Source organism: Carassius auratus, unplaced genomic scaffold (genome assembly GCF_003368295.1).
Source record: "Carassius auratus strain Wakin unplaced genomic scaffold, ASM336829v1 scaf_tig00030031, whole genome shotgun sequence".
Lineage (NCBI taxonomy): Eukaryota > Metazoa > Chordata > Actinopteri > Cypriniformes > Cyprinidae > Carassius > Carassius auratus.
Genome location: NW_020525818.1, coordinates 37,648 through 59,184, shown reverse-complemented (window position 1 = coordinate 59,184; position 21,537 = coordinate 37,648). Strand labels below are relative to the sequence as shown.

Here is a 21,537-nt window from a genome sequence, read left to right as displayed (position 1 = left end):
TACCTAAGATGCTTATATTTATTCGTTTCAAAAGGGGCGGGAGTGAGAAAGAGCCTTGTTTTTTTAAATGCACCACAAAGACCTATGTAAGTATATATATATATATATATATATATATATATATATATATATATATATATATATATATATATATATAGACAGACACACACACACACACACACACACACACACACACACATATATATATATATATATATATATATATATATATATATATATATATATATATCAATTCAGTTCATCTGTTTGAGCTACAGCAATGTATTGTAGTGGTAATATCCAAATGCATGTGTTTTTTTCCTGTTTACACTTTTATAGAACAGATCCGATCTGTGTCACATATGATCAAAAAATCTGAATTGGGTTACATTTGACTATTAGTGTAAACAAGACCTTATTCATATTTTTTTGAATTACAGAATGACACACCTGCACAAAAACTACTATTTTGAAAATGAGTAAAGGCTCAGCTATTCAAATTGAGATTGTGAGTCCAGGAAAAGGTCAGTGAGAGTGATATTGAACCTCTTTGGGATGGCACCACAAGGCCTTGTTCGCTTGCGTCGCAAGCTTCTGGATGGCACATAAGATTGAACTAGTCAGTTTAGGTTTGTTGGTGTCGTACAAGTGGTCATCTTGTAGGCAAGCATCCGTACCTTGAATTTCATGCGAGCGGCTATTGGTAGCCAGTGTAACCTGATGAGGAGAGGAGTAACGTGAGCTTTTTTGGCTCATTGAAGACAACCCTCGCTGCTGCATTCTTGATCAGTTGTAGAGGCTTGATGGTACATGCAGGAAGGCCCGCCAGGAGAGCTTTACAATAGTCAAGTCTGGAGAGAACAAGAGCTTGGACAATAAATTGGGTGGCTTGCTCTGACAGGAAGGGTCTAATCTTCTTAAATGTTGTATAAGGCAAACCTGTAGGACCGGGTCGTTGTAGCAATGTGGTCTGTGAAGCTTAACTGATGATCCATCACGACTCCTAGGTTTCTTGCTGTCCTGGAAGGAGTTATGGTTGACGAACTCAGCTGTATAGAGAAGTGATGAAGCAATGGGTTAACTGGAATCACCAGGAGTTCTGTCTTCGTTAAGGTTAAGATGAAGTTGATGGTCATTAATCCAGCTAGAAATGTCACTCAGACAGGCTGAAATGCGAGCAGCTACCATCGGGTCATCTGGTTGGAATGAGAAGTAGAGTTGAGTGTCATCAGCATAGCAGTGATTGGAAAAGCCATGCTTCTGAATGACAGATCCTAATGATGTCACGTAGATGGAAGTGAAGAGTTGTCCAAGTACTGTGCCTTGAGGAACCCCAGTAGCAAAGAGTTGTGACTTAGAAACTTCACCCCTCCAAGACACCCTGAAGGAATTATCTGAGAAATAGGACTTACTGTAAACCATAGGAGTGCGGTTCCAGAGATGCCTATCTTTCTGAGCATTAACAGTGTCGAAAGCAGCAGACAGGTCCAGTAAGCTGCTCTTGCCAGTCCGGGGCTTCAGTAACCGAGAGCAGAGCAGTCTCAGTTGAGTGGCTACGTTTGAAGCCAGATTGGTTGCTGTCCAGGAGGTTGTTCTGTACAAGGAACATAGAAAGCTGGTTGAACACAACTCGCTTAAGAGTCTTTGCAATGAAAGAAGGGATGATACTGGTCTGTAGTTTTCTAAAAGTGCTATATTTAGAGATGTTTTCTTAACCCTCTGGAGTCAATTACTGTGTATACATGTTTGGAGCCATCTTCTCCTGATATTTTCCTGATATCAAAAAAACTTCCAGTTATCACCACTCAGCCACACAATTATTTGTTATATTTAACAAATTATATCTAATGTCCCCTCACCTAACCAAAGGACCAACTATCAGGGTCTATGGACCCTTCCCCGAAATACAACACCTCAAAAGGGTAGAAGAAGAGCCCTCTGATTCCATGGCAACCAAAGACAAACCATCTGATAACACTGGTTATATTGCTCAAAGGAAAGTAGGTAGAGAAACTCTTTCTCAAGTCTCTCTTCTACAGACACATACTGTACGCCCCATAAAAAATTATCGAATTATTTCATAGGAAAACCTTTCTTTGAATGAATACACATATAATTCAGCTCATTTTGTATGTTGTTCCAGTCCTTGTATATTGCATTGTATTGTAGCTTTTATATTGTATACTGTTTTATGCATGTTTATGCAATCTTACCTATAGGTAATCTTACCATGTTTAGTATCTATGCATTTGTCTTCTGATCTAAATGTGATTGTATATTATATGTTGGTACATAGGCAATGTATTCATGTTCTAAGAATCTTTAGTAATTTTGCATCAACACCAAATCAAATTACATATGCAAGATACCATGCCTCTAAGACAAAGAGTTGTAAACTTTCTCTCCAAAAGTGGAAGTCACGATTCGATCTGTGACAACCCAGAGGTGTGAGCTCAAAATGAAATAAAGCTCTCACATCAGTGACCCATCTCAGTCATTCTGCAGTTCTGTTATATTCTGAGAAGATAAGAAAGGGAGCTATAACACTTCTGCAACCCTTAAATCTACACGAGGCTTCAGCATTATCTTTACATACAAAAACAATCCTTGGATCTCAGCTGACGTCTCTGTTAGCGCTTCAACATCTCCATCTGGGAGAAAACTCTCCCGACCACCACAGAGTCAGAATATACAGTATTAGGCTATTGTAAGAAAGTTGTTTTCTGTGGCCCCAAAAATATCCTTTCCTAGAGTTTTTATGAAATTACACTGCTTGTTCACTGGAAGAACAGGTTAGTGGATGGCAATTTAATTCTGCTACAGTTACAACTGGCAGCTCATTTATTGTACTGGTATAATAATTAATTGTAATAATTTATATAAATTTAAGTCTGAGAATTTGGTATCAGACAAAATGACTGGGGACTAAGATTGATCATACCTCTACGTTTCTTTTGGAGCTTGAAGGTTTGGTTCCCACTGGTCTTCCATTTCATAGGCAAACAGACATAATTTCTCCATGACAATATCTTAAACGGGTCATATGATGCTATTTTTAAGATTATTATTTTGTGTAACAGAATATGTTTTTGTCATGCTTAAATGTTAAAAACACATTATTTTTTATATAATGTAAATTATTGTAGTTCCTCTATGAACCGCCTCTTTCAAACAGTAATTTTCTAAGGGGCCCCTTCTTCCGGCAAGCGCAGTCTGCTCTGATTTTCCAGCTCACCCAGTGCATTCTGATTGGCCGAAAACCTAAAGCACGTATTTGAAATGTAAACAACCCTTTCCATAATCGCATGCTTCAACTTTCATCATGAATGTAAAGACAGTAAATAATGTCCTTAGTTTCACCATCAGTTCAAGCCTGAAAGAGGAACAGAGTTTTGTGACACAGTAATGACGCTTGTATGTGTTTGCAGTACACAAGCTACAAACAGTTAATACAGCTGACTCCACTGTGTGATCATCTCTCTCTCTCTTTCTCTCTCTTGTACACACACTATGCGCAAAATAGCAACTAATAACAAAACATACTTACAGTAACTGACTCAGAAGCGCCAGATCGTTGTAGCAAAGTCAGAATTACCTCCTCTCTTCAGTTCACGAAATGGTCGTCCATAAAATGCGTTGCTGTTAAGATTCCTAAAAGCATCTACTTTTGGAAGGCCAAAGTAAAGTGCATTTGCTGTTGCCTAAATACACACAGAATCTCCCTCGTGTGGCTGCTTCAGCACTAACTGTGGTTAATGAAACCACACTTTCTTTCTTTGCCAGAACATTTGGGTGGCATTATGCAAATATTCCACATAATGTTGTAGAGATGTGGGGGACTGTTTAAACAAGCCATTTTTGGGGTAATAAAGAATATCTCTTTGGATCTGAGACATTAGTCTTCGCAACTTTACCGATCTTGTAACACTCCGAAGAGAAAGGAAAAAATAAAATCTCATCATATGACCCCTTTTAATCGGTTGTTTTTCATCAACTAGCTTGTCATATGTTACTGCATGTTAGGGCTGGGGGATATGGCATCTTGTTCCAATGATATAAAGTGTGAATAGTTCAGCGAAGTGAGAATTTAACTTTTACTACATTGGTTACATAGAAAAAGGCCAATCGGGGTGAGCAAATATATCCATGGACAAATGGTTGAATAATAGAGTGTGGTGTGCTTGGTCCAATTGCACTTCTTATAAGAGCTCAAGCTAATACTCACACATTGACAGGCAGTTTTTTGTGTGCGTGTGATCTGAGATGGAGTGGAACTCTGACAAGTAGGCCTACACTTTTGACTTACAGGACATGGCACGGAGTCGAATCACGGCGCAACTTCAGCTATCTCTCGTGGTGGAAATAGTTTGTGCAGGTGAAGCATTGTTTGTACTTTTGTCTGCCTCTACACCACAAACCAACTGACTGTGAGCACTCCTGCATAAAAGTTTGCAGCTTTTTTGACACTTGACCCGTTTCACACTTGCTCGCCTTTGTACAATTCTGTGAAATGACTCGGAGCAATTATTCTCAGAATCATCAGAAAGCAGCGGTAAGAGGAAGTAGTTTGTCAGACAATAATTTAGTGAGAAGTTTATGAATACATGGATTTCTTCATAAACTTATAAGGTTGTGGGTCATTTTGTTGGGCACATGTGAAAGCACACTACATAAGCCCACACAAAAGCATCAAATTGTGTATAACCCAGTAAAATACTTGTTACATTAGAACAAAACTTACTGTAAGATATCATTACATATTTATAACACTAAATTAAACAATATTGATTAAACAACTCTGATTATTGATTACAGAACTGATATAAACACTGATGAGTGGTAAAACCACAAAATAACCCTTTTTGTCAGCTTTTGTTTTTGTTGTTTATAAAAAAAGAAACCTGTAATAGTGTTAAATGATTTTTAAATTCACTATATTGAATACAGTACTATTAATTAAAAGTATAATTAAAAAATACATTACATATTAATATATTCTTTTAAACAAGCTTCACTCCGTTCAATAATTACCTGGCGCTGGAGTGCTAAATATCCCAGAAATGGCTGTTTTTTTTATCCCTGCATTTTTAGAGCATCTAAACTAGGTCTTTTGGCAGCCATTTCTGACAGTCAGTGACCCCCTTTTTTCTTTTTCTTCTTTTTTGTTTTAGTTTTATACAGTTGTAACGAAGAGGCTGAGGCAGAATGTGAATCCATTTGCAGGCGTTTATTAAGGGAAGATCTTACAATCAGAGTTGTGTAACCAGGCAAAGTGTCAGTACCGTAATGGCAGTCTGATCTTTCAACATACACAAGGGTAATCCAGTAGGCAGAGACGAGTAGGCAGGCAAACAGGTCAAACACAAACATCAGTTCAATCGAGCAGTAGGACGTCCCCATGGTCGTGGCACTGGTCGATCGGGTCTGGTTCGATGGAAGTCATCCATGTGAGACGGATCCAGAATGTCGCTGGCGGCTACCCATGACCTCTCCTCAGGTCCATAGCCCTCCCAGTCCACAAAATATTGGAGATGACCCCCTCTCCTTCTCGAGTCCAGTTAATTCCTTGACCTTGTAGGCCAGTGCTCCATCAATGTCCAGTGGCAGCGGTGGCTCTTGAGCCTCATGATTTGGGTCAGCATCCGTGTGGACCGGTTTCAGCAGTTAGACATGGACGGAGGAATAGATACGGTAATTAGCAGGAAGCTCTAATTGGTACGTTACTTCATTGATTCTTCGTAGAATTTTGAAATGGCCAACGTACCTTGAGCTGAGCTTCCTGCTTGGTAGCCGCAACTTGAGATCCCATATAGAGAGCCAGACCCATTGTCCTGGTTGGTAGGGAGGATGTGGCTGACGTCGCTTGTTGGCCTGGAGTTCCTGTACTCAGATCGTTGGAGGCGGTAGTGGGCACTGTCCCACACCCTCTCGCTCCGATGAATCCAGTCATCCACATCGGGGACTGATGATGGTTCGCCAGACCACAGGAACATAGGGGGTTGGTATCCGAGGACACACTGGAAAGGGGTCAGACCTGTTGATGAATGAGTCAGTGAGTTCTGTGCATACTCTGCCCATGGGAGGAATTCTGACCATCGATGCCGTTTTCTGCTGCAATAGGACCTTTCCACCTGACCATTGGCTTGTGGATGATAACCAGAGGTGAGACTGTTCCAGACCTTGTGGAACATAATGGAGGTTAGGGGGGCAGTTGGTAGGAGCTGGATCTTGGATCTGTTCCCATTGGATCTCCTCCATGATATCCCAGGTAATTGGGGCAATGATTACCGATGGAGGAAGAATGTATTCTGGGGTTTTGTTGTCCATGAGAAGATCATACTGCCTGGATAGAGCATCTGCTTTACTGTTTTTACTTCCTGGGTAATAAGTCACTGTGAATTGGAAGCGTGTGAAGAAGTGGGACAATAAGCTTGCAGGGATTGAGTCGTTTTAATGTACTCCAGGTTTTTATGATCGGTAATCACTTGGAATGGGTGGACTGCTCCCTCGAGCCAGTGCCTCCATTGCTCTATCGCTGCTTTCATTCACAGGAGTTCCTTATTCCCCACATCATAGTTTTGTTCAGCTGCCATTAACTTCCTGTAAATGAATGCACAAGGGTGCAATTTACCTGGTTGACCGTGGCGCTGGGAGAGTACGGTCCCAATTCTTGAGTCCAAGGCATCTACTTCCACGATGAAGGGTAAGTTGGGGTCAGGGTGCTAAACCATGGTTTATTTAACTTTTAAGATGTTGAACACTTGAGTGGCCTCCTCACTCCACCTGAGTTTGAAAGGTTTTCCCTTGAGGAGTGATGTCAGTGGTGATGCAACCATGCTGTAATTTCTGATGAACCTTCTGTAAAAGTTAGCAAATCCAAGGAATCTCTGAAGTTCCCTGACGGTGGAAGGTTGGGGCCATTCCGTTACTGCCTTGACCCTGGCCTCGTCCATCTTGACACCCTGATGACTAATGTGATAACCCAGGAATGATGTCTGCTTGATGTGAAACTCACATTTCTCTGCCTTGACGTACAGGTTATTCTTCAGGAGCCGAGTGAGGACATGGTTAACGTGTTCTGCTTCAGACTTGGAGTAGCTGAGAATCAATGTAGCCAATTACGTACTGGTTCAGCAAGTCACGGAAGATTTCATTCATGAAGGACTGGAAAACAGCACCATTGGCAAGTCCATACGGCATGACCTTATACACATAGTGCCTTCTTGTGGTAAGGAAGGCAGTCTTCCACTCGTCGCCCTCTTTGATGCGAATGAGGTTGTATGCACTTCGTAGGTCTAGTTTGGTGTAAATCCTCGCTTCACGGAGCTGTTCCAGAGCTGAAGGGACCAATGGCAAAGGATAGCAGAATTTTATTGTGACATAGTTTAATCCTCGATAATCAATACAGGGCCTGAGTCCTCCATCCTTTTTCTCCACAAAGAAGAACCCTGCTGCAGCTGAAGAAGTGGAAGGTCGGATGAACCCTGAACTCAGGGCCTCCTCAATATAATCCTCAATGGCTTGGGATTCTGTTCGAGATAAGGGATAAACACGACTCTTGGGAGGCATGGCATTGGGGAGTAAATCAATACTACAGTCCCAGGGACGATGAGGTGGTAGTTGTGTTGCCTTAGTTTTGCTAAAGACCTCTTCTAGGTCATCATAACAGGGGGGGGGGGGGGGAATGTTGACAGTCTTGGTACTCGAGGGACTTTCAACACTAGTGATACAGCAACGCTGGGGAACTGATGAGAAAAAGTGACTTTCACAAAATGCTGACCACTTGGTCAACTCACCCTGATGCCAGGACAGGATGGGGTCGTGAATTGACAGCCATGGGAATCCTAGGATGACTCAATGCTTAGGAGAGTTAACAACGTAGAGGGATATGGACTCCTGGTGAAATAACCCCACTTGCAATGTAAGTGTCTTGGTTTGCTGAATTATTCCAGTTCTGATTGCTGTGTTGTTGATGGCTTTTGATCTTAATGGGTGGGTCACACGGTTGGACGGGTAAGTTATACGATACCTTCATGAATGAGATTTAATGCAGCTCCGGAGTTGATCATTGCTGTCAATGAGATGGACAGTTCTTCAGTTTTCAAAGTAAAGGGAAGTTTGAAGGGTTGGTAATGACAAGTGTTCCATATTTACCAAAATGGGTTTCTGGGCCTTGTGTGGACATCTCTGGCAAAGATGGCCTGGTTCACCGCAGTAGAAACAGAGATGGAGATGGCATCGTCATGCTCGTTCACTTTCAGAGAGTTTGGGAAAGTTGACTTGCATGGGTTCTTCCCTGAACTTGGCGGTATCGGTCGTTATAGTTTTAATTACCGTTGGGATAACAGGCGGTATTTCCCTCACATATCTTCCTTGCAGAGACTGTCTCATCAAATTATCAATCTTGATTGCAAGAGTGATGAAGTCAGTAAATGATGAATTTTCTCCTTTACATACCAGCTCTGCCTGAAGTAACATACAGCCAGGTATGGTGACTTCAGAATTTATGCTCTGCATTTAACCCATCCAAAGTGTGTACACACACACAGCAGTGAACACACACCCAGAGCAGTGGGCAGCCATTTATGCTGCGGCGACCGGGGAGCAGTTGGGGGTTCAGTGCCTTGCTCAAGGGCACCTAAGTCGTGGAATTGACGGCCCAAGACTCAAACCCACAACCTTAGGATTAGAAGACACTCTCTAACCACTAGGTCACAGCTTCCCCAATTTAGTGATTAGTGGCAACCCCCAGATTAGTGGCATTAGTCAAATATGAAATGAACAGTAATTATTCAAATTAAATTGTAAAAATCAATAACTAGACACATTTTTATAAATTAATGATTACAAACACATTTTTTAATTTAATATGCAGCTATGACACAAAAAATTGAATTTCTTAAAGCTCTATTATACATTGTAATGTTCTTGTAGTTAAAAATAAATTATTTAAAACATTCTAGTAATTATGAAAAATTATGTCATTAATAACTCACCCTTATGTCGTTCCAAACCGGTAAGACTTCCGTTCATCTTCGGAACACAGTTTAATATAGTTTAGATTTAGTCCAAAAACTCTCCGTCCCTCCATTGAAACTGTGTGTACGGTATAATGTCCATTAGAGCTGTAGTCAAGTCCAGCTATGTCGAGTCCAAGTCAAGTCCAAGTCCAGGACTAGTCGAGTCAAGACTGAGTCCAAAGAGGTTCGAATCCAAGTCAAGTCCAAAAGTATCGAGTCCAAGTCAAGACCGAGTCCAAATGAGAGAAAAAAAGGGTCCTCTTCAAGACCACATACTTAACTACTGATAATGTATGCGATGCGAGAGACAGCATATCTCCTATTCTAAGAAAATAATTTTACATTATTATTTGTAATGATCAAAAAGCAACTCTGTAGGACCGGGGTCTCCAAACTAGATCCTGGATGGCCAATGTCCTGAAAAGTTTAGCTCCAACTGGCCTTAACACACCTATCTGGAATATTCTAGTGTGTCTAGTAAGAGCTTGATTAGATAGTTCAAGTGTGTATAATTAGGGTTGAAGCTAACAGGGGCGTTACACAAGATCCCGGGTCCTATGCATAGGCAGTCCTGATGGGCCCTCATGCCCCCCACCCATGAAAATATCCAGGTAAACTAAAATATATTTCATCTTCATACTTTTCAAGGGCCCTCTCTTCCTTTGGGGCCCTGGTAATGAGTACTGGTTTTACCCCCAGTCCGACCCTGGGAGCTAAACTATAAAGGACACTGGCCCTCTAGAACAAAGTTTGGAGCTGTAAGGTCAAATTATTTTTATGTACTTTATTTTCATTTTATTTACTTAATACGTGAATTTTAGGATTACAATATTGCGTGGAGCTGCTACTTTGTATGACCAGTTTCTATGTTGCATGTAAAAAATAAAATATGTAATGTAATAATTAGGGCTGTGCCTGAAGCCCAATACCTTATTAAAAAATGAATAACGGAGAACTAATAATTCTGCCTGAATACTCGGCTGAAGCTGACACAGTCTGTTATTTGCTAGATAACAGGTGAGCCAGAGGATCAGTGCCAGAAGTGAATGAATGTAAACTTTATGAGTGAAAAGAGCGCAAATCAAACACCGCATTGTTGTCGCCTCTCTGTGCGTCTCTCAGAAAATCAAAGCATTGCAAGAGTAATTATACCTATAATAATACATCATACAGATTATAGTATTTGTATATATTTAAAAGGCAAATATTTAAAGCTTAGGCTACGATATGATATGAATGAATGGAATAAACACAGCGCGCTCAATCAAACAGCCGCGCTGCGCGTCTCAGTCTCTCAAAAACCAGATCAGTTCTCTCTCAAGAGTAGGCTAGTCAGCTTAGATACGGATACATTGTCTACTTGTCTACATGTCTACATGTTTGCATCTTTATTTTTTGCTGGTTTGCGCGGCACACACACATCTGTTTAGTGAAGTTCACTTAACATTAAGACTCGCTTAAAGGTGCCATCTGTAATGTTTGGCAAAAAAAATCAAGTCATACTCCACATTCCATACCAGATGGGGGCAGTATGCCTCAATAAAGTGAATTGGTCTACTCTAGAGTAACAAACGAGAAACGGCAAAGTCTCTATGCTCCGCCCCTACTTTCACAACAACACTACAGCCATAGCTGAAGCCTAACTGTGCGTTCACACCGCCGGCGTCTAGAGCGTCAAAAATCGCTCTTGCCGCTCTGCTCACGACACTGCAGAAAGATTTGTGAGCGCTCAGACGCTCTAACGTAGATCGAATGCTTATTTTGTATATAAAGCGGCTGCAAAGCAAACAAGCTTGTTGATCTCGTGCAGACTAACCACAAGGAGTTATAACCTCATTAAATATTGTTGTGGACGAAATATTAGGATCCTTTACTTAAAATGAACAATCTCAGACACCTTGGTCCACGTATCACTTTTAATTATTTTTTTTATGTCCCTGTATGCAAACAGGGACACATCATAGATTAATACAAACGCTAAACAGCAATAATCAACCTGTCCTTTATTCTGCTTGAGAACTAATGTGCCAACTCTCAAGCATTCACCGTGAGACACACGCAATTGACTCTTTTCACACGCTTTCACGCCACACATCAATTTTTTCACGCACAGAAAAACCACGAAGAAAAGAGGACACGGAGACCAACAGACTAGACAGAGCAGGTTAGTTATGATATATAGGGCTGTGCAAAAAATCGAATGCGATTTTAATAACTAATAAAAGTTGTATTTTGTTACACACATTGCACATGAACGTCAGAACCTGGGGCCTCACAAACGACCTGCGTTTGGTTCTATGACGACGCAGCCCTGCTTCTTCACTCCTCAACTTGGTAGAAGAACACATTGTAAAATGTATTGTGAAAAAAAACAATGAGGAAAAAAGATGGGAATAGTAAATACCATTTTATTGGACATAAAGAATGAATGAAACGTTAACAGTTGTGGTGTGCGTAACTAGGCAACCAGGTTGTCGTTCACGTTGCAAGACGTCATCGAAGTATGTCCCAGAGCGTGCATACTCTTTTGCTACACACTCAAAAGTATGTACTTTTTCCTCACAAAAAAAAGTACATACTTTTACGTCGTAGTATAAGTAGGCGAATTGGGACTCAGCGTACGACTTTATTCAGCTTTGTATTCTCTTCCGGGTCTGTTGCCAATCACCAAAAGAATCAGTTCGGTTTGGTTCAGATGGTCTGTGTGTCGGTCTGCTTCACACTGAATCACACACGCGCAGTATCATCAGCTCCTCAGTTCACGAATCGGACGCGTCCGGCAGAAACGGTTCTTGACTCGAGAAAGAGTCATTATCTGGCTCGGCTCAGTGTTCATCTTCAGTTCTCTCTTCACAGCAGTTCAGTCAGTGTACTGTTTGAGTGCATGAATTACTCCGGGATATTGGTTACTTTGAACTCAGAGGGAGTGTCAGCCACATTAAAAAGGTTAACAGCTCAAGTGATTTGTGGATTAATGCGTATTGGAGACACAAACTGTTTCAAAAGACAGTTCGATTTGATGAACTGGTACAACCGATTCACTAAGAAGAACTGGTTAAATCGAATGATTCGCGAATCAGACATCACTACACTGCAGTGTTGTGAATGTGCTCACAACAGACCCGAAAGAGAAGACAATGCTGAATAAAGTCATATTTTTTTGTTATTTTTGGACCAAAATGTATTTTCGATGCTTCAACAAATTTTAACTGACCCTCTGATGTCACATGGACTACTTTGACTATGTTTTTATTAACTTTCTGGACTATGGACATTCAATTTCAATGGAGGGACTGAGAGCTCTTGGACTAAATCTAAAATATCTTATCTTTAATTTTTTTTTGGTTGAACTTTAATAGAAAAAACGTTTTTTTTTTTGTTTTTGTTTTTTTTTGCATGGTTTTAGCATGGATAACAATCAATAAACTAGACATGATGTAGACCATGTTTATCTTACTTGAATAAATGACAAATATTATTTACCTAGCAAAGTAAACAATGACAAACACAGACAGTCGTTTAGTTGTTAAATGTGACTAGGAGTATGGAGTATTAACAACTGCAGTTGCATGTCTGCAAGTATTGTATTGCAGCGAGGAAAAATATATCAGATATAAGCATATATCCTGTTTACATGAAACTTTCCTGTGTTTAAAGATCGATTACAGATAAAATTGTTTCAGTCTCAGCTGCAAAAATATTGCACGCAATAATTTGCACCCAAAACTGTTTGGCTGGTTCTATGCAGCTTCTGGAAGTGAAATCCCAGTCTCATGTATTTAAGTAACATAATCATTGTGAACTAAATTAGTTTGTGTATTACACTTACTATTTTAAGTTATAATAAATTATGATTCTTCAGGATTGGAACTTGGTTCTATAAATTTATTATTTTCTACATGTACTACATCTTTGGGTAACACTTTAGAATACTGTTTCTTACTTACTACATAACTTGTAAGGAATTATTGAAGAACTAACAGGTGATTATTCATTAAGACTTAACTTACTCCTGTTAACTACTAAGGAAAATGTGTTAATTAATCAGTATGTAATATAATGTTATGATTATGTTAAGTAACAGTTAGCTAATCAATAACTAATGTATTCTGTCATGCCTCCTGAAGAACTACTATTGATTATCTACTAGTTAGGGTTCAAGGTACAGAAGAACTAAGTATACTGATTTTTCATAAGAGTAGCAATGGATGGTGTTTACTTATTGAATGCAATAATAAATATACTTGCTAATAATACTTACAAGAATACTTACTGGCCGCTGTTATTCACCTACTTAAAAAAGCACTCATGCTTTTGCATCCTGCTCCTGTCTTCGTTACAGAATGAATCAACTTTTTGAATGAATCGGTTGCATAAATTATTCAGTGATTCACTCATTATTACAGCCAAATGCTTTGTTTCTTAATGAATCAGCCATTTGAATGAATTGCTTGAATCTCAATGACTCACTTGTTAACATACACTTGCTGTCACCTACTGGCAGTTTTAATTTCACAATTCAACCATTTGTTCATGTTTAAAATTATTTCAAATTTCAAATGTAATTTTAACGTAAAATGGAAGAAATTGTTGAAATTGAATACAATCTTGCTACACAAGCTGTGTATGAATATATATATATTGTGGCGGGGTGAAGTAGGACATGTCTCGAGGATGAAGATAAGTTCCCCGAAGGTGGATTTTATTAAGGAAAACTGTGGTGAAATGTCGTTGTCGTGAGACGGCTTGGTCCTCGGTGCTCTGCTTCCTTGTTATGGGTGCGCTGGTGCAGTGTGGGTCTGTGCTCTGCCGTGGGCGTTGGGGCTGGCGGTCACACGCTGCTCTCTGCAGGCACAACAAAAGAAAGGGTTAGCCGAATCTTGCGAAGAAATCTCTCACCTCTGTGTCCGCTCTCTCCCCTACCTCCCGGTGTGGGTGGCCTCCGCCAGCTATATGGCCTCGACCAGTTCGTCCATGTTGGCCGGGTTTCGCATACCGGCTGCCTGACGTAGCGGGCGGGGAAGGGCGCGCAGGAGGCGGTCAACCACAACGCGCTCCGCTACCTGGTGCAAGGTGGGACCCCAGCAAGTAACCAGTGTTTGGCCAGACGGGAGAGGCTTGTAGCTTGAGCCCGGGCCGGCTGCCACTGGTCAAGTAAGTGAAGGTATGACTGAAGAAGAGATCACTTGAAGGAGGTAAGTGGGGATTGGGTCAAGTGCGCAAGTAGCAGGATGATTTTACAGTAACAGTTTGGAAACTTCATTCATCTAACTCCTTTTGCCTGAATTACTGCAGCAATGTGGCGTGGCATGGAATCAATCAGTCTGTGGCACTGCTCAGGTGTTATGAGAGAACAGGTTGCTCTGATAGTGGCCTTCAGCTCTTCTGCATTCTTGGGTCTGGCATATTGCATCTTCCTCTTCCCAATACCCCATAGATTTTCTAATTTAAGGTCAGGCAAGTTTGCTGGCCAATTAACAACAGGGATACCATGGTCCTTAAACCAGGTACTGGTAGCTTTGGCACTGTGTGCAGGTGCCAAGTCCTGTTGGAAAATTAAATCTGCATCTCCATAAAGTTGGTCAGCTGCAGGAAGCATGACGTGCTCTAAAACTTGCTGATATACGGCTGCGTTGAACTTGGACCCTCAGAAAACACAGTGGACCAACACCAGCAGATGACATGGCACCTCAAACCATCACTGACTGTGAAAACTTTACACTGGACCTCAAGCAATGTGGATTGAGTGCCTCTTCTCTCTTCCTCCAGACTCTGGGACCCTGATTTCCAAAGGAAATGCAAAATTTACTTTCATCAGAGAACATAACTTTGAACCACTCAGCAGCAGTCCAGTTCTTTTTGTCTGAGAGATGCTTCTGACACTGTCGGTTATTCAAGAGTGGCTTGACACAATGAATGCGACAGCTAAAACCCATGGCATGCATAAGTCTGTGTGTAGTGGTTCTTGAAGCACCGACTCCAGCAGCAGTCCCCTCTTTGTGAATATCCCCCACATTTTTTAATGGGTTTTGTTTCACAATCCTCTCCAGGGTGTGGTTTTCCCTATTGCTTGTACACTTTTTTATACCACATCTTTTCCTTTACCTTTCTATTAATGTGCTTGGACACAGAGCTCTGTGAACAGCCAGCCTTTTTTGCAATGACCTTTTGTGTCTATGGTCATCTTTTGGACAATTATCAAGTCAGCAGTCTTCCCCATGATTGTGTAGCCTACAGAACTAGACTGAGAGAACATTTAAAGGCTTGTGCATGTGTTTCGAGTTCATTATCTGATTAGAGTGTGGCACCAGGTGTATTCAATATTGAACCTTTTCACAATATTTGAATTTTCTGAGATACTGAATTTGGGATTTTCCTTAGTTGTCATTTATAATAATCATAATTAAAAGAAATAAACATTTGAAATATATCAATCTGTGTGTAATGAATGAATATACAATTTTTTTTTTATGGAATTAGTTAAACAAATCAACTTTTTGATGATATTCTAATTATATGACCAGCACCTGTACACAACCACTTATTAAACTTATCCCTCACCTTGAACTACATGTCCTTGCAACACGGTAGCCTGATTAGCCTCAGTAATTGTGTAAGTTGAGCTGCATGGTGTAATATTGGCATTGACAAATGTATCCAGTGATTCTCTCAATGACTTCTTAAATTCTTCTTTCTTTTTAATTATTTTCCTTTTCTCACCACCGACTCATATTTACAAAATTGCGTCGTGTTCTCATGCAAGGCACAGCACCTGACATTTTTTTTCCTCAAAGAGTGAGCAGCTAGCTAGAGTAAACACTAATTGGCACGAGTACGCAGAATTGTGGTGCGGAATATTGAAATTAAAATTATTATTTTAAGATTTTATTTTTACATTTGCCCTTGATTATGCATATTTGATCGACAGCTAGCATTTTTTTAATCAATGTTGGGTGGAAAAACAGTTCTAAAAATTAGACAACATAAAATGCAGACCAGGAGCGAGGCCCTCTAGAAGTGCGAGGCAGAGCCCTTGCTTCAAAATACCAAAAGAAGAAATAGGAGCAAGAAACAAAAAATAGAGAGTAGGCAATTTATTGAAAACTGCATATAAACTCAAACAGGCTGTTCATCAGAGATTCAGACTTGTAATCCAAAGGTTGTGAATTTGAGTCTCAGGTCGGCACGGATTATGGTGATCATGATTTCTTTAAAATAACATGTTCCTGAATCAACTTCCTTGTTTATCCTGGAAAAATATTATCAATTTTTCAGGAAATATCTGTTTTAGGCTTACAATCAGGGTTAGGTGCTTCTTCACCCTTGTTAATCAGATATCATTTCCCACTGATTTGGGGAATAAATTATGGGCAGGTTTAGGGATTGTGTCAAATTTATATTTTTGGACAGTAAAAAAAGTTTGTGACAAGTAGGGCAGGGACAAGAGCCTTGGGAACGGGTTGAGGCCGTTGGAGTAATTGGAAATCAGCAACACCTGCGCCACTCACCGGTCTCGAGTATTAAATAGAAAATATTTCATTCAACGTTTAAGTGAATAAAATAGCAGAACGCCTTACTGGAGTTCCACAATTATTGATTGTTTTGTGTTTATTTGATTGATAAAGTTTCGTTTAATGTCCACCAATTCCCGCCTCCTCCTTCCCCTGACTACGAAAGTAGGAATTATAGGTGGGGGGAGTGATTGGACAGCACTCTCTCTACCCTGAATTCCACGAACGAGGTGCCTTTGAGCAAGGCACCAAACCCCTTACTGCTCCCTGGGCACATCAGCATAAATGACAGCCCACTGCTCCGGGTGTGTGTTCACAGTGTGTGCTCAGTGCTGTGTGTATCCACTTTGGATGGGTTGAATGCAGAGCACAAATTCCAAGTATGGGCTATATGTCACTTCATTTTCACTTTTTAGTTTCTGTTGTGTGTGCGCATCACTGGACCTAGAAATAAATGGAATATATTATGAAATAGATAGTCCATATTATGTTAATCATATGAACTAGATGCATTATTTATTGCATTGTAATATTGTACTACAACAGCTTCTACTACTACATAAAAAATAAACAAAAATCATTTATCTATGATTAAATAACAAATTCTCAATTTTCTGTGTTTGCTGTCTCAGAGTTTGGGTTCAGTGTGTCTCGTAGCGTATCCAGAATTGTCTGAAGCTCCTCTGTAGTCTCTTTTATTTTTGTCACAAATTTCATGGTCTCAGACTTCAGCTCTTCTGCTTGATCAGTGTTTGAAGGCAGCAGGTTTGTTGTGTCGCTGTTATTCGGTGTCCGGTCATTTAACACAGTGGTTTGGTTGCTGGTGGATTCTTGTCGACTCCGTTGTAAAGCACAATCTCTGCGGATATTGTGGATTTCTCTGGAGTCAAGAAAAACGAAGAAGACGTCAACAGCTATGAAAAGTGCAGATAAAACCCCTGTAACTGCTTCAGCCGCACGAACTGCTCTTGCAGCCTGAGCTGCAATCTTCCCCACATTTATGACTTGAGTTAAACGAAGAAGCTCCGGGATTCCTCCCAGGCCTCGTCCAAGTCGAGCTCCTACTCTCATCCCGGATTGTGGATTGGAAAGTGACCCACTGCTTGTTGAAAACTCATTTTGTAGCATTTCCACTGCTGTTGAGATGTTTTCTATGCAGCATATAATGGAGGTCATTTTCTCCTGGAACTCTGTTAAGATCATTTTTATCTTTTGTCTGTTTGTTTGCTGGTTAACCATGTTTGTAATGTTGCTGGCTCCAGCTGTTATTCCACCAGCGACTGCCGTACCAATTCCCACACCTGTCACTATCAGAGAGGCTCCGAGAGTGAATGGCGTGAGAATAAGTCCAATTATAGATGTGATTCCTCCAGCCAGACCTACTACTCCTCCTGTGAGACTGCTGACAGTTGTGTTGAAGTGGACCGTCTCCAAACCATCGGCCAGGTTTCTCATTACATCTAGAGACTTATAAAGCTCATCAATAGTTTGCATGATCTGAAAAGTTATCACATGGTTAATATCAATGCCCATGTCTTGAAAACTGACTTTCTCATTTCGTAAAAGTAAAATGTAAACATCAGTAAAATAACTTACCATTGTATGAAGGTGTTCGATGATAAAAGGCCTCTTCAGGATCTCATTGACAGATGGCCGGTGCTCTGGATCCTTCTGAAGTGTGTCTTTCACAAGCTGATGAAGATCCTCAGAAAAGGTGTTGGGAAGAGCTTCATAGGAGCAGGTGAGTATCTTTGTAACAATCTCAACTGGGTTTCTTGCTTTAAACTAAGAGGAATAACTATATGAGTTAACCAGTTGGTGGGATCTTAAAATAATGCATAAAAAAAACACCCATCCAACCACTTCAAAATATAATGTGCTGTTGTATACATTATTGGCATTATACAGTATTTGTGTGTGTGTGTGTGTGTAAATATTGTACAATAATAAAAACTTTAGATAAAAGCTAGATAACGTATGAAAGATTTCAAATTGTACAGTCTGAAAGCTTTTCATTTCTGCAATATATTACAAACTCAATGCATTTAGTTACACAAAGGACTAAATCTCACCGCACTCTTCAGCTTGCACAGCTCATAGATGACACATCCCAACCTCCAGATTTCACTGAAATAGAAAGTGAATATTATAAAGGGTTTTAAATACTTTGATTTGGAAAATCATAAAGCAAGAAAATGTTGCAATTCTTGTATTACGTTTTCTCATCATACGGTCTGCCACTCAAATTCTCAGGTGCAACATATACAAGAGCTTCAGTGTCTGTTGTGTGTGCAGCAGTGGACCTAGAAATAAATGTAACATATTATGTTCATCATATGAACTACATGCATTATTTTTTGCTGAAGGGTGTGCAATGCATTGTTTTGAAGTACAGCTGCTCAATACCGTTCATAACTGTTTCCAAACTGTCCCAGACGAATGATACCACATGCAGTGAAAAATAAGCTCTGTCAAAAGAAAACATGTTTTGTAAATGTGTGGCTACTGGGAACAAGTGGATTGCAATATGAGTAAGTAACATCAGCCACAGTCAAACTATTCATACAGTCTCCAACTTTTACAAAATTGTTTGATTGCATATACTTTTTTTCTAAAACATTTTAGGCTCTCATGTTTGTGGTGGAAACATATATATATATATATATATATATATATATATATATATACACACACACACACACACACACACACACACACACACACATACATACAGTACAGACCAAAAGTTTGGAAACATTACTATTTTTAATGTTTTTGAAAGAAGTTTTTCTGCTCATCAAGCCTGCATTTATTTGATCAAAAATACAGAAAAAAAAATGTAATATTGTGATATATTATTACAATTTAAAATAATTGTTTTTAAATTGATTATACTTTAAATTATCTTTTATTTCTGTGATGCAAAGCTGAATGTTTAGGATCGTTATCACATGATCCTTTAGAAATCATTCTAATATGATGATTCATTATCAAAGTTGGAAAGAAGCTATGTTTTTAAAATATAAATATTTTGTAATAACAATATACACTACTGGTCAGTAATTTGGGGTCAGTAATTTTTTTTCTTTCTTTTTTTTAATTCAGCAAGTATCTTAAATTGAATTGATAAAAAGTGATAGTAAAGAAAATATATTATTATAATATATATATTATTAGAATTTTTTTTTTTTTTTTTTTTTAATAAATGCTGTTCTTTTTAACCTTTAATTCATCAAATATATCAGACAGCAGAACTGTTTCCAACACTCATAATAAATCAGAATATTAGAATGATTTCTAAATGATCATGTGATCGACTGATGTTACATGTGACACTGAAGCTGGAGGAATGATGCAGGAATAAATTATTTTTTTTTAAAGTATATTCAAATAGAAAACTATTATTTTAAGTTGGAATAATATTTCACAAAAATAATGTTTTTTTTTTTTTTTATCAAATAAATGCAGGCTTGATGAACAGAAGAAACTTCTTTCAAAAACATTAATATATATATGTGTGTGTGTGTGTGTGTGTGTGTAGGAATTTGTATATATATATATATATACACAAATTCCTACACTGTCAAACATAGCTTTCAGACTCAATGGATTGTGTTATATTTATACCTTTGGCTGCAGGTTTTTATGGAGGATCTGTCGATCGTGCAGGTGCTTTAATGCCATGCAGATCTTCACAGTACAGTCCAAAATCTGCAAGTCAATAAAATATGAATTTACAAATCAGAAAGGTTTGCAAAAGTTTTTAATTTTTAACACATTTTTTTATGATTAGTTTGAATAGAATAAGCACCCAACATCCTATTAAATATAGTCTGCATGAAGAGATTTATCACCAATGTTTTAATGATCTTATTACAGTGGTAATTTCCTAACTGCTGCTTTTCTGACCTGGCATGATAACCATGTTTCGATATTCAACGTGCTGTGAGATTAAACCGTGGATAAGTAATGAGTTTTACATGCAGTTAAGCACATCATTATAGTATTAAACAGTGATGTTTTAAATTTGACTATATTTAAATCTGAAACATACTGTACCTCAATCTCAGAAAATGTATCTGCTGCCTGTGATTTGTGTTTGATTTTCTGAACAAGATCTCCACCCTCACAGAGCTCCAGTACAAGATACAGACAGTCAGGACCTGAAAGCAGATTCACTCAGTACAGTATTTTAAATCATTAAAGTGATCAAACTACTGTCAGTGAGAATAAATATAATCCTACAATTTAAGATGTGTTAACAGAATTATTTAAAGTTTCTTCCAACCTGCGATGACTTCCTTGTGATGGACGATGTGTGGATGATTGAGTTGTAAGAGAAAGTTTAAATCATTTTCCTAAAAATAGACATATAGACGTATATCATAATTCCTCTCTTTTTAATAAAGCTTAACATATATATCATTTCAAAGTTTACGTTCTCATCTTACCTGTCCTGTGTTGAACATTTCAATGACAAACTGATCGCCACCTTCATTTTTCACCAGGATCATCTGCTCATCTTCACTCACTAATGTATAGCCTGGATATGTTATAGCCGACTGTGAGTTGCCCATCTCTGAATATTTCTACATAGCAATATTTGAGAAGAGAAGGTTATTTCTGCATGTCTTTTTGTAAACATTCCCTTAAATAGAGATCAAATTATGAAATTAATGACTGGGTTGAGTTTGAGGCCTTTACCTTCCTTAAACAAACAGTTCTAGTAATGGTTCCCGTCCAAAAGCAAACAAAAATATAGTCCAAAAAGGGTCAAAAAAATATCCAAATGCTAAAATGTGTAGGGGCAAATCCAGTTGGAGTAAACAGCCTCAGTATCACAGATTCTGATGAGTGCAGACGAAATAGTTCCTCAAAGAAAAACCACAGTATGGTCTCAGCGTCTACCTCTCTCTTCCTTGTCTTTTATACCTGGAGTCATACTCTCTCTCTACCTGAAGAGACTGACCCCTACAGATTTGGAAGAGAATTACCAGGACGTGATC

At 39.1% G+C, this 21,537-nt stretch overlaps 1 protein-coding gene across 1 annotated transcript; it reads right to left on the bottom strand.

Moving 5' to 3' along the window:
- Positions 1-16,089: 16,089 nt before the first annotated feature.
- Positions 16,090-21,537, bottom strand: LOC113079972 (serine/threonine-protein kinase par-1-like). The gene is made up of 10 exons (XM_026252219.1): positions 21,236-21,537; positions 20,983-21,120; positions 20,820-20,889; positions 20,591-20,694; positions 20,159-20,242; positions 18,938-18,999; positions 18,748-18,834; positions 18,604-18,658; positions 18,128-18,316; positions 16,090-18,028 (listed from the first exon to the last, which is right to left on the bottom strand). The coding sequence occupies exons 2-10, from the start codon at positions 21,106-21,108 to the stop codon at positions 17,138-17,140; spliced, it is 1,668 nt and encodes a 555-aa protein (XP_026108004.1). The 5' UTR covers positions 21,109-21,120; positions 21,236-21,537; the 3' UTR covers positions 16,090-17,137.